This window comes from Vigna umbellata, chromosome 3, assembly GCF_029865625.1.
Source record: "Vigna umbellata cultivar VRB3 chromosome 3, Vumbellata_1.0, whole genome shotgun sequence".
Classification (NCBI taxonomy): Eukaryota; Viridiplantae; Streptophyta; class Magnoliopsida; order Fabales; family Fabaceae; genus Vigna; species Vigna umbellata.
Window position 1 is genome coordinate 47162235 of NC_142167.1, and position 14210 is coordinate 47176444.

General features: G+C 32.6%; 1 protein-coding gene and 1 pseudogene across 6 annotated transcripts; both read left to right on the plus strand.

Moving 5' to 3' along the window:
* The first annotated feature begins 2438 nt into the window (after positions 1-2438).
* LOC124825626 (protein MOS2 pseudogene) lies at positions 2439-5993 on the plus strand (annotated as a pseudogene). Of its 5 annotated transcripts, XR_015785261.1 has the most exons (4): positions 2439-4043; positions 4263-4348; positions 5165-5372; positions 5680-5993. The product of XR_015785261.1 is annotated as a protein MOS2 pseudogene, transcript variant X4 (transcript). The 5 variants fall into 5 exon arrangements; XR_015785258.1 differs by having other exon boundaries at positions 5165-5993; XR_015785259.1 differs by having other exon boundaries at positions 4280-4348; positions 5165-5993.
* Positions 5994-6877: 884 nt separating this feature from the next.
* Positions 6878-9316, plus strand: LOC148202740 (uncharacterized). Its single transcript, XM_088108839.1, has one exon. The coding sequence runs from the start codon at positions 7144-7146 to the stop codon at positions 8992-8994; it is 1851 nt and encodes a 616-aa protein (XP_087964965.1). The 5' UTR covers positions 6878-7143; the 3' UTR covers positions 8995-9316.
* The last annotated feature ends 4894 nt before the right edge of the window (positions 9317-14210 follow it).

A 14210-nucleotide genomic window follows, 5' to 3' on the forward strand; every position in this document is an offset into this window, starting at 1 on the left:
TTAGTTTTTTTTTTCATTTTCAAAAGCTTAATAGAGAACATGGTTTATGTTCATGTAATAAACTAAAATACAATATACAAATATTATATTCGTCAATAGAAAATGTTTTTCTCAAGTAAGCAACTATGTGATTTTTTATCACTAATAAAGGAGCTCTTTGATAAAGAATACTCATTATCCTTATTAATCCAAAGTGATTATTATTCAAATAATACTTAACTAAGCCTAATTAAGCTAAATATGATTTGTGAAAATAATAATTGATTAAGTCATAAGCTACTTGAAGAAAACAAATACTTGAATGGGCTCGCTCAAAAGTTATACAAATCACTGTAAATGGACGAGTCTTTCTATGTGATTAGTATGGGGAACTAGATGATCTTATCATAAGTTAGTTCATTCAAATATGACATGTTCTCAAGTAGATTCCAAGCCTACCTCCTTGTCATCCAGCGTGCTACACGAGGATTGTTTTCATTAGCACATGTCACCTTCCCATCCTAGGGAAATGCTCATAAATACAACTCTATGAAAAGTTACTTAAAGTTTTGTATAAATTGGAAAAATATATGAAATCAAAATGCAAGAGAAATATATATACCTGTAAAAGAGTTGAATATTCAACCATTTTGCTTCATCTCTGTAAAGTTGCCATCCTAAGCTACTTGCACATATGGACAATTGCAACAACGACCCAAGCATATCCATCACATGCGTGCAAGTCTCTGAACATCATCAAGTATGATACACATATGAGGGTGTCAATCTTATTTGTGAAAATAGTGCATCCAATTAGATGCAATAAGTATGCTAATGTCACACACTCCTAGTGTTGCAGCTCACAACACTCATTATAGACATCCTTTAACCAACTCAACCAAACTCTATGACTATGTGCTTATGTCATCTTAGCTCCAACCCTAACACAGTCTACACCTTAAAAGTCTATAATAACATTCCGAGCTTCTTTAAAACCAACGGCTCCAAGCATCTAATGTGACAATCGTCTCACCCATCAAGATATGGAAATTATTTGTTTCAAAATATTATTTGTCAACAAACACCAATATCAATCCTTTGTCAGCGTAGTCGCACGACATACCAACTAAGGGCATTAGACCAGAATTCAACACAAAAGATTAAATTGTCTTATGACATGGTCTAAATTTATTTAATTTTTCTCATGAGAGATCAAGTTGATTTCCCCTTCATCCTACACAACAACAAAATATATAGAAAATAATTGAAACTACTCATTACCAATTAAAATTCATGTTTTGTACTAACCTAGTCTTGCCATAAGGCATGTGCACCTCCTGGAAATCCACCTACTTCCTCTTGTTATTAAGTAACATCCTTCTGCTGAACAACATGCTCCTATTCTTGAGTAACATCATGCTCTTTATGAACATCAAGATCAGTTTCTTGGGTCCGTCATCTACGAGTTGATGTTATTTTTCACCCTGTGTTGAACTCTCACCATAATAAGTAAATGTACCTCGTGTTCTATGTTTGTGACAACCAAAATATACAAACAAAAAAAATATATTAAAAAATCAAATAAACAACAAAAAGTAATACAATATTTAAATATTTTAAGAAATATATAAACAATTAAATATAATAAAAAAGAATTTAAAAAAAACAAAATATAACAAAAAAAATTAATAAACCTAAAAGAAATTTGAAACACGTACATATAGAAAAAAACAAAATAACAAAAAAATATATAACTAGAATTCGAAAATCTTCCGGGTTTAAGCAAATTTTAAAATCTAATATAGGTTTAATCGGCATTTGAAATCCATTTAAGCCTTAGTTGACTTTCGAAAGTTAAACACATTAATTATTCTTACCTTCAAAGTTTATGTTTCTATAAGAGTATCCAGTATAATTATACTTTTGTACGAAATTAATTTTCTTTGAGTGAATATAAACATAGGATATTCTATTTATAATAAAAACTCATAAAATAATTACAATTAACTAAAATAAAAAATATAAATAAGATAAAATAAATTTAGTTTTAATTTAATTAATTCTGATAAGTTTTTAAATAATATATTATATTTTATTATTATTATCTAATAATAATATTTAATTATATATAATAATATATAAAGATATCTTAATATATCTTTTGAAAATATCTAATCATGATATATTTTAATCTCTAGACGAACTAAAATTATATCTTCTATTTTTTTCAACAAAATTTAAATTGATAACTATTAAGTTATTTAAAAGATTCATATAATTAATAATTTTACATGTTTTATCTTTCTACACTCATATTTTAATTTTTACATTTAATAAATAAAAAATAAAAGATTCTTTTATTCTTAAAACCGTAAAGGTAAAATAAAAAAATAACATAACAATTATTTTAACAAAAATATATATTCAAAAATATTATTTATCAAATAAAGAGTATTCCCTTATTTCTAATCGGTAAATTTTTCACGTATCTTCACTGCTACAATTGACCTTGGAAGAACCCTAATTAGTGCAGGTCTATCACCATCTTCTTCTTCTCGATTCAATCAGATTCGTGAAAGAAGAAGTGAACAATGAAGCTATCGTTTTCCGTCCCCTCATCGAAATCCCAATCGAAGCCCAAACCCGTCAATACCTTCGACGACACTTCCACCGCCCAAAATGACGCTGACGGATCCAAACACCTCATCACCGAATTCGATCCTTCCAAACCCGGTCCCTCCATCGCCCCCAAAATCCTAATTCCGCCAGTCCAAAACGAATGGAAACCCTTTAAGAAGATGAAGAACCTCCACCTCCCCACCGCCGACCCTGAATCCGAACCCCTTACATTCGAAGTCCACGCCGTCGACGGCCAACCCGACTCCGACGTCTCCTATGGCCTCAACCTCCGCACCGACAAAAAGACTGAGCAAAACAACGGCACCGCACTTCCGCCGCCGCCGCGCCGCGTTCCGGTGGAGGGCACGATGCTGCAGAAGCTGAAGGACGACATGGAGAGGCTACCGGAGGATCAGGGGTTCGACGAATTCAAGGATGTTCCAGTCGAGGGTTTTGGCGCCGCGCTGCTGGCCGGGTACGGGTGGAAGGAAGGGATGGGGATTGGAAAGAACGCGAAGGACGACGTGAAGGTTAGGGAGATCAAGCGGAGAACTGCCAAGGAAGGATTGGGTTTTGTTGGTGATGCTCCTGCTGCGCTGGTTAGGAGTAGCAATGACAAGGACAAGAAAGACAAAAAGAAGAATGAGAAGAAGGAGAAAGTTGTTAGGATTGTTGGGGGAAGAGATGCTGGGAGAAAGGGTACTGTTGTGTCTAGTATTGGTGATGATTATCTTGTTTTGGAGCTATCCAGAAGTGAAGAGAAGGTGAAAGTGAAGGTGGGGGATGTTGCTGAATTGGGTTCTAAGGATGAAGAGAGGTATTTGAGGAAATTGAAGGAGTCGAAGATTCAGCGTGAGGATAGAGGGCCAAAAAGGAAGCGCGACAGGGATGAGGTGGAGAATAGAGTGGATGTTAGTCAGAGAGAGGAGAGGAAAGGGGTGGGTCGTAGGGATGTGGTTGAGGAGAAGAGAGTGGATGGTGGTAGGAGAGAAGAGAGGAGAGTGGTGGATCAGAGGAAGGTTTCTTGGCTTACTAGTCACATTCGGGTGAGGGTGATTAGCAGGGATTTGAAAGGAGGGCGGTTGTATTTGAAGAAGGGGGAGATTTTGGATGTCGTTGGACCTACCACTTGTGATGTATCTATGGATGAAAGCAGGGAGATTGTTCAAGGGGTGTCCCAAGATTTTCTGGAGACGGCAATTCCGAAACGAGGGGGACCTGTGCTTGTGTTGGCTGGTAAATACAAGGGTGTATTTGGGAGTCTGGTGGAGAGGGATTTGGACCGGGAAATGGCCATTGTTAGGGATGCTGATACCCATGAGCTGCTAGATGTGAAGCTTGAACAAATTGCGGAGTATATAGGGGACCCAAGCTTGTTGGGACATTGATTCTGTTGCATCTGATTCCGCATATGGCTGTTTTCATTGAGATCAACTGATTTGCAAGTATGCATCTTTGGAATTTTTTATTTTCTTCTTCTTTAATACCCCGTGACAATTTAAAGAGGATGATCATCCATTTAAAGTTAAAACTTTTAGTTCGGATTATTGTCTTTCATTTCATATATTGATTGATATAGTACCGTATGAATACAAGATAGCTTTTGTAATAATATTAGTCTATTTGCTTTGGTTACATTGCAATAATACCTTTTGTAATGTCAGATTTCATTTTAAACCAGTTGTCCAACATATTGTAAGTCGCATTCCAGGAATTGAGCTAGGATGTGAGACTCCTGACATGTAAAAAGGTGTGGCATCTTCTTGTATTTTACACAATTCTGATGAACTCTATCTACTTCGGGTTTGATTTATCTTAATCTTTAAAAGCTGCAGTACAAAGCATCATTTGTGTCAGTTGCAGTTAGTTATATTATATTGTGACTGATCAGTGAAGAGAACCTTAGTGGGTTCTCGGGTATGTTGAATAATTGTTTGATTATTTGGATGAAATGCTATCAGAATTGTTTGTTTTTACTAGTTTTCTTCTCCTTCTTTTATATCAATATTAAGTGCTTATACAAAATCTTTGTAGAGTTCAAACTGGTGCTTACATGGCTTTTTGATGTTATTTTCTCGTCTAGAATCCAAATTTATTTTATATATTGTGTTTAGTATTTTATTTCTTTAAGTTTTGCTATCAACCTTATGAATAAGCTCTTCAACGATAAAAAGCTTTTCATATAGCTAGCCGGCAAGCATCATTATGCTTGAGTCAAAGATTTAAGGAAATAGTAACTCTGTTTGATGATTCAGATCAGTGAACATGTTGAACTAAAGTTAAGAGTAATAAAATTTTAACCCTTGAGAAAATAAGTTTCGAAGCTCAAGGTGGCAACAATATAGGAGAAAATTATAAAATGATTCAGTTTTGGGTCTTGTTTACTGAAATGGGTTTGCTACTTGGTAGTATGGGTTTCAAGTTAGGAGTGTGTGCATGTGTTCTTCTACAGATTCAGTGTAATAATTTGTTTTTGGTTGATCTCATGTTATATTTGATTTGATATACTAATATTGTGTGAAGTGCTATGGATCTTGTGACTGATATTAGAGCATGAAATTTGTAGGTTGTAATATGAATAAGACTTCAAGCTCGTCGGAGTCTCTTTAAGATCAAAGTTCAGCTTGGAGAGATTCATTTTCTAATCTTAAGATGTATATCAGGTTCTGCTATGATTGAATCTACTCCGGCTCTGGGTGAAACAACCACTGCGATTGCCTTTGACCATACCTTTACCTATGCCTATATTCATATCTTCCAGTAGCAGATCCAGAGTGAGTAGTTGTTTCATTAGAGCCGGTTGATTCAGGCGATTCTGTTGATGAAAGTAGTGAATGAAGAAAGACATGGATGAGTTGAGTTTAGTCCAATTGGTGATGAGTAGAGATTCTTATCTGTTTTTATTGTTGTTCTGGCCCAGAGTAATGCTACTTTAAGCCAGAGAAATCAATTGATTCTAAATTGCCTAGAGTACAGACCAGAAAAAAAATATGCTAATCTGGGAAACGTATTAAACTTCTCATGTTTAGTTTGAAGCTTAAATTTTTCTATATCCCGTGAACTGATCCGGGGAAACCCCAGGTTTTGCAGAGCTGATGGCCCTACCAATTGGTGTAACCAATAGAACGTGAGCTCACATACGTCCAGAGTTAGTGGTTCAAATGGGTCAGTAAATACTCATGATTTGTGATTACCGACAAGCAATGAAGAGGTTCCTCCAAAACAATCTTGCAAAGGAATGTTCTCTTCCAAGTATTGATCAGAAATGAGGATGATTGCGTAGTTTTTAATTTCAAATGCATAGCTACAATGTAGAGGTTGAGTTAAGATGTAATTTTTTGTGAAATCTGAAATAAATAAATAAAAATGCAAAGTACGAATTTGTTTTAAATTTATACATTTTGTCGGATTTTAGAAAATGCAACATAAATCTTTCTTGATGAAAAATACAACATTTTTCAGGGATGAGAAAACTTGTAACATTGATTTACGACCATCTATTCGCATCAATGTATGAAGATATATTTATAGGTTTTGAATGTTTAGTTGATACCTTATAATAGTTTTACATCTAAAAGATTCTATTTAGACACCTCTATTTCAAATTGTATGTTTAAATACGGTTTTTTAGAGAATCTCAAAATAGTTTCTCAATTTTTATTTCCTTAATTAGTTTCTAATTTTTTAAAAATTGATACAAATTAAAGATCTCTTAGAGTTTGTGATATTTTTATTTTTTTTAAAAACTGTTTATATATTAAGTAAATTTTAATTGTTGTGCCACGTCTTATTGTCTAAATTTTAGTTATTGAAATAAAAAATATTATAAGTAATAATGTGTAAATAATTTTTTATTATGAATAATGATTTAAATTTTAAAAAATAAATACTAAAATATAAAAGAGTAAATATTTTTATATGAATAATTATTTAAATTCAATATTTCTAAAATAATAAAATTAAAAAAATATTTTTTCACTACAAATAATTATTTAAATTTAAACAGCAATAATTAAGAGAGTAAAATTTAAAAAGTAAAAAAAGACAAGAAAAATTGTATTCTTTATATATATATATATATATATATATATATATATATATATATATCATAGTTATAGGTATATAATCATAATGTTAAATATACATATCTTAAATTTATACATAATAATTATATTACTTAAAAAACAAAAAAATCTTGCGTACGGTCTCATATTAGATTTTCTTAAAAGGCTAAGAATGGATATAAAAAGCAGAAGAGAAAGTTCCCAGTAAAATTTATTTTCAAGAAAATGTTGGTAGCAACTACTGAAGAATTGGAAAATAATCTCCAAAACAATCCAATTCTTGTTTTCATGAAACACCATAATCACCAAGTTGTCTTTCTCTATCCCCTCTGCAATCGAAGCCCAAATCAATGCTCCTCTTTGGCTAGGATAGTTTGGTCAACCGATTTTTGTTAACATGTTTCCAGAAATTGAAGGTGTTATTAATGGTTAAATAGATAAAAACATCGTTTGTTACAATAATCTAAGTTATCATTGAAAAATGAAGAAGGAGTTGTATCATTTACCATTCACTTTGTTGCCCCATCCCAAATCACCAAGCAGCAATGTTATTAGGTTAATATCCACGGTTGCTATCCACTCGGAAATAAAGCGCTGCAATCTCCTAATCTCTAAACTCTGCCAAAATGGCAAAATCAACAATGCACGCAAAGTGTTCGATGAAATTCCTGAAAAGGACAGTGGTCTGTGGACCACAATGATAAGTGGGTACTTGAAGTGTGGCATGATCAGGGAAGCCAGGAAGCTGTTTGATAGACTGGATGCCAAAAAGAATGTGGTCACTTGGACAGCCATGGTTAATGGGTACATCAGGCATAACCAAATTAAGGAAGCTGAGAGGTTGTTTTATGAGATGCCGGTGAGGAATGTTGTGTCTTGGAACACAATGATTGATGGGTATGCAAGGAATGGCCTCACCCAACAGGCTTTGGACTTGTTCAGGAGAATGCCGGAGAGGAATGTGGTTTCTTGGAATACACTCATTACGACTTTGGTGCAATGTGGGAGAGTTGATGATGCACAGAGGCTTTTTGATCAGATGAAGGAAAGGGATGTGGTTTCATGGACTACCATGGTTGCGGGTTTCTCAAAAAATGGGAGGGTTGAGGATGCTCGAGCACTCTTTGATCGGATGCCTGATAGGAATGTGGTTTCTTGGAATGCGATGATCACAGGCTATGCGCAAAATGGGAGGTTGGATGAGGCTCTGGATTTGTTTCAGAGAATGCCTGAGAGGAATATGCCTTCTTGGAATACCATGATCACGGGTTTCATTCAGAATGGGGAGTTAAATCGAGCAGAGAAGCTGTTTTGTGAAATGCCTGTGAAGAATGTCGTTACTTGGACCGCAATGATGACTGGGTATGTGCAACATGGGTTAAGTGAAGAAGCATTGAAGGCATTTAGCAAAATGCTGGCTGCTGATGGGTTAAAACCCAACACTGGAACTTTTGTGACCGTTTTAGGAGCTTGTAGTGATTTAGCTGGTCTTACTGAGGGACAACAAATTCATCAAATGATAAGTAAAACAAATTTTCAGGATAGCACATGTGTTGTATCAGCGCTGATAAATATGTACTCAAAATGTGGTGAGTTGCGTATGGCTAGGAAGATGTTTGACGATGGGCTATTGAGGCAAAGGGACTTGATATCTTGGAATGGTATGATTGCTGCCTATGCACATCATGGGTATGGCAAGGAGGCAATTAATTTGTTTAAGGAAATGCAAGAATTAGGTGTCCCTGCCAATGATGTCACCTTTGTTGGACTTCTCACTGCTTGTAGTCACACTGGTTTAGTTGAGGAAGGACTTAAATACTTTGATGAAATCCTGAAAAACAGATCCATACAACTTAGAGAAAATCACTATGCATGTTTGATTGATCTTTGTGGTCGGGCAGGTAGGCTGAAAGAAGCTTTCAATATCATTGAGGGGCTTGGGGAGGAGGCTTCATTGACTGTTTGGGGAGCGCTCCTTGCTGGATGTAATGTACATGGAAATGCTGATATTGGGAAGCTTGTAGCAGAAAAAATTTTGAAAATTGATCCACAGAATGCTGGCACCTATTCATTACTTTCAAATATGTATGCTTCAGCAGGGAAATGGAAAGAAGCTGCCAATGTCAGAACGAAAATGAAGGACAAGGGATTAAAGAAGCAGCCAGGTTGTAGTTGGATTGAAGTTGGCAATTCAGTGCAAGTATTTGTAGTTGGTGATAAATCACATTTTCAATATGAGCTTTTGGGACATTTACTTGATGATTTACATACAAAAATGAAGAAGGACCGGGAAATGCCACGTGATGATTTATTAGTTAATGTGGAACTTTAGTAGTATGTCAAAGCTTGTATTACATGGTGGAGTTTCAATTGAGTGGTTGACTTTGATTTGTGAGCTAGAAAAATGCTAGAAAGTGGTGACATCTGCCAAGGTTGGGATATTGTTGCCATTGGAGGTCTTGGAAAGCATATATTGAAGAGTGGTACTCTTTCTTCGTCCAAGAATTATTGAAAAAGTGAAATTTAAGTCTAACTAAATCTTATAAAACCAACTTGTAAGGTTAAGTTACATCTGCTTAAATATAATAATTTGATCATATCGTTAGCAGAAGTGAAATTTTCAATACACTTCCTCACACTAAGGATTGGATACTTCAAACTTGAAACTAGATATTTGTAGGTGGTTTGACAGTGATCCGATGACAGGTGGCACGATAAAGCCCAACAAGCCAACTAGAATAAACTCTTATACTATCTTAGAAAGCGAACTTTTAGTTAAATTCAACCTTAAAAAATTAGTTGTAAAGTTAAGATTGTACTAATTTGTGTACTATAATTTGACCATATCTCAAATCAATGTGAGATCTTCAAAAAAAATTGTTGTCTTTATTTTAGTATGACAATCCTAATAGCCTCAACTTTGGGAGTTGTGATTGAGGTGTTTGACCCTGCTAATACGTTTCGTTGCTCAAGGGCTTCAGGCTTCTAAATCGAGCAAATTCATTTGTTCAGGTTATAATGTCTACTAGGGAAGAACATGTTTTTGTTGCTGCCGAAGAAGTTCATCTTGAGAGGTGCTTAAAGGATTTAAAGGATAGGTCTGTGATGGTAAGCTTGGAGGTATCGCCTACAAAGATAAAATTCCCTTTCATCAGTGCAACACAATTTGTAACGCTCCAAAAATCAGGGTATCGTGACTTTTACAAAAATCATAATTTTAAAACCACAATATTTCAAAACGTATATAATTAATTCAAAACGTCATAGTTCCAAAATCCTTATCAAATTACATTATTAAAAAATAATTAAAATAACTCTAGTTACATTGTTTCAGAAATCCAAACACAATAACTTTAAAAGAAAAACTCAAGTTTGTCTCCCATCATCTCTCATATCTATCATGCCTCTAAAACATCTGTAACATTATTTGTTCATGTATAACACATTATACAATCATTGCTGCTAATTTCATTCACAAACACACAAACACAAAATAGTATAGAGTAAGGTACCGATCAACAAACCATAGCAACATAATACATACATATTGATTATATTTACCATAATCAAACTACTCCATACATAAAAGTATTATCCATAAGATTCCTAATCCTCTAAACACAAACAAATAAACTATCTTTAATTACTCGATCCCTGAGCCTCGATCTTCGATCATCGATCTTTGATACTCGATCCTCGATCTTCGATCCTTGATCCTCAATCTTCAATCCTCGATCCTCAATGTCATCACGTACATCTCAAACATAGACCAATGGTTTATCCATTCATCAACACCTACGCTAACTACACCACAATCATAACCCAATCACTAACAACGTAACATCCTTTGGAGCATCATCGTTATCATGATCATCACTACTTGTACCTCTATCATGAATATCCCCATCATGATCATCACCATAAGCATCTCCACTCCATGACCTCCATCACGAACGAATTAGTCACACTCTTGTACCTTATCTCACCACACATGTAGCTTTCCCATACAAGTCACCTGTAGCTTCCCCATACAGATCCACTCGAGTTGTCCCGCCTTCGTAGCTAAAGGACCTATCACATAAGGACTAGGCAAAACACCATTCCCCCCACACAAGGAAGGTTCAACACTCGAATTTCACTCCCTTTTCGCACACAAGGCCAAAGAGAGTCGTTATCTCGTATCGCACAACAGATAGTCTCAAGATTTATTAGGTACAACAAGTAGATCCATCCTCAACTCTTATGCTCATCAACCACACGTTTAGGTACAACCCAAAGTCACCAATGCTTCATCCTCAATTGAAAGTCAAACCAGATCCTAAACATAGTAACTATTTTCATTCCCTGCTCCACATCACGTTCTACGGCTCATACACTTGTCCCTAATCCAATCTTCATTCAAAAGTGAAGTTTCCAACAAAATTATACCGAGATAATCAATTACCACAAGTGATAATCAATTCTACCCGTGACAATGTAAAGAGGATGACCATCCATTTAAAGTTAAAACTTTTCGGATTATTGTCTTTTATTTCACATATTCATTGATCTAGTATAGTATGAATACAAGATAGCTTTGTAACAATATTAGTCTATTTGCTTTGTTTGGTTACATTGCAATAATACCTTTTGTAATGTCAGATTTCATTTTAAACCAATTGGCATTTAGCAAAAGTTGTCCAACATATTGTAAGCCGCATTCCAGGAATTGAGCTAGGATGTGAGACTCCTGACATGTAAAAAGGTGTGGCATCTTCTTGTATTTTACACAATTCTGATGAAGTCTATTACTTCGGGTTTGATTTATCTCAATCTTTAAAAGCTTCAGTACAAGCATCATTTGTCAGTTGCAGTTAGTTATATTATATTGTGACTGATCAGTGAAGAGAACCTTAGTGGGTTCTCGGGTATGTTGAATCATTGTTTGATTATTGTGGATGAAATGCTAGCAGAATTGTTTGTTTTTACTAGTTTTCTTCTCCTTCTTTTATATCAATATTAAGTGTTTATACAAAATCTTAATCGACTTCAAGCTGGTGCTTACATCCTCCAAAACGAATCTTGCAAAGGAATGTTCTCTTCCAAGAATTGATCAGAAATGAGGATGATTGCTTCGTTTTTAATTTCAAATGCAGTGCTACAATGTCGAGGTTGAGATAAGAAGTGTGTAATTCTTTGTGAAATCTGAAATAAATAAAAAAATGCAAAGTACGAATTTGTTTTAAATGCAACATAAATCTTTCTTGATGAAAAATACAACATTTTTCAGGGATGAGAAAACTTGTAACATTGATTTACGACCATCTATTTGCATCAATGTATGAACATACATTTATAGGTTCTCAATGTTTAGTTGATACATTATAATAGTTTCTCGATTTTTATTTTCTTAATTAGTTTTTAATTTTTGAAAAATTGATGCAATTTTTGTTAAAAAAAATTGTTTATGTGTGAAGTTAATATTAATGGTTGTGCCACGTCTTATTGTCTTAATTTTAGTTATTAAAATAAAAAATATTACAAGTAATAATGTGTAAATAATTTTATTATTATGAATAATTGTTTAAATTTTAAAAAATAATTACTAAAATATAAAAGAGTAAATATTTTTTATAATGAATAATTATTTAAATTCAATATTTTTAAGATATTAAATGTATATTTAATAACATTCTTAAAAATATATATTAAATAATTATTAAGATATAAATGTATATTAAATAATGTTAAAATTTTAAATTAGATTACATTATTTTTAAATTTTAAAAAATTATGAATCAGATTTTGAAATCGATGGAGGTGAAAGGTAAAACACCCTTTAGGAAGCATTTTAAGTGGGGTTAAAAAAAAATCTCAACCCTCAAAACCTTCTTTCAAATTATTCTTTCAAATAGGTTAAGGTTAATAGGTTAAGGTTAAGATGGGTTTAACTCCACAAATAAATTTATCTCTTCTTTAATTTTCAAATTTACTTACTTTTAACAAATTCATAATTTAGTTACTCAAAACTCAAATTCTTTATATCATTATAATTAAGAAAATAATACTTTAATATCCTTTAAATAAAATATAATCACTTCAAAACTCACTTTAATAATATGTTAATATGTATTAAAATTTTAAATTAGAAATATGATTAATTATTCTTTTATTCTCCCTATTTGTAATAATTATTTAATGTTTTCTCTCAATCTCTTTTTAGATTAAATATGGTCTCAATATTTTTTAAATTGAGTAAATTCAATCTCTTCCATTAAATCAATATTAACGATTTTATAGGGTGATTGATATGATTTCTGCTAAGTCCTTTTTTTTCATTTCCATTTTCTTTTTTCTCCATTTATGTTTTCTCGAATGAAATCTATAAAATTCATTTAGGATTTAATTTTTTTTGTTTAAAATTAATTTCTTCATAAACCAACCAACAAAACATAACACAAATCATCTAATGCCGAAACTTAAACAGCTAAAGCATCATGCAAGACAATTTAAACTCACAAGCTCGGATTTCATAATATGGTAATTTAAACTAACTGCTTTGCACCTCAATTTCATAGGACACAAAATGAAAAAAACAAAAAAAAACATTGAATTTAGAGGAATAACTAAATTAACAAAAAGGGATGTGCGATTATAGAAGAATAAACGGACTTTTTCTTAAAGAATGAAGAAATAAATTTAAACAACGTTATTGTTATTTATTATTATTATTATAAAAAATTAATAATAGCTTTTTGATGAATTATAAATAACTTACCGCCCTTATTATTAAGCCTATAATTGGAAATATACGAAACATTTACTGAATTTTAAGGTTTTGTTCTTTTCTTTTAAATTTCTTAATATTTATAACAATAATTTGATTATTGTTTTAATTATTTATTAATCACTGTTGTTAATATTTTTTTTAAGGAGGGTCTAAGTGAGTTATTGTTATTTTTTTCTAATATATTTAATAAAAAAATAACATTTTTAATAAACGACATTTTTCAAAAATGGTTTTCGAACATTTAAAAAACAAAAGTCGAACAAGGTAGAATTCAACTTTCTTAAATTGAAATATAGTTTCAGAAAAATAATTGTTAAACTGTTTTATGTAACAATGAATTAAGTATTTTATAAAAATAGTTACTTTTTTTATTTTTAAAAAACTTATATAAATATTTTTGGTAATAATTTTGGTTTTTCAAATGTAATTTGATCATTTTCAGCAATTATAACACTATTTTTTTAAAAAGACCCATATATTGATCCTAATTCACAGGATTTTATTTTTATAGTTAGAGAAGCTTTTTGTCCCTGTTTTCTGGCTTCAACTCATCATGTGGATAAGAAGCAAACAATTTTAGAGGACCAAATTGACGGATCTACTTAAGCTATATTCTCAATTAAATTTCGAAGCTCTTTCATGAGCTTTCCATCCAAATGAACAAAAATTTTCTTCTGTCATATTGATATTTTCCCATACATATTTATTATTCACTATTGACGTCTTCATTGTTGTTATTTTTACCTTTGGCATCGTGAGATTTTCCACATTCTTTTATT

Coding starts and splice junctions, on each gene's coding strand:
- LOC148202740 (XM_088108839.1), top strand. CDS start 7,144: ATGAAGAAGGAGTTGTATCATTTACCATTCACTTTGTTGCCCCATCCC.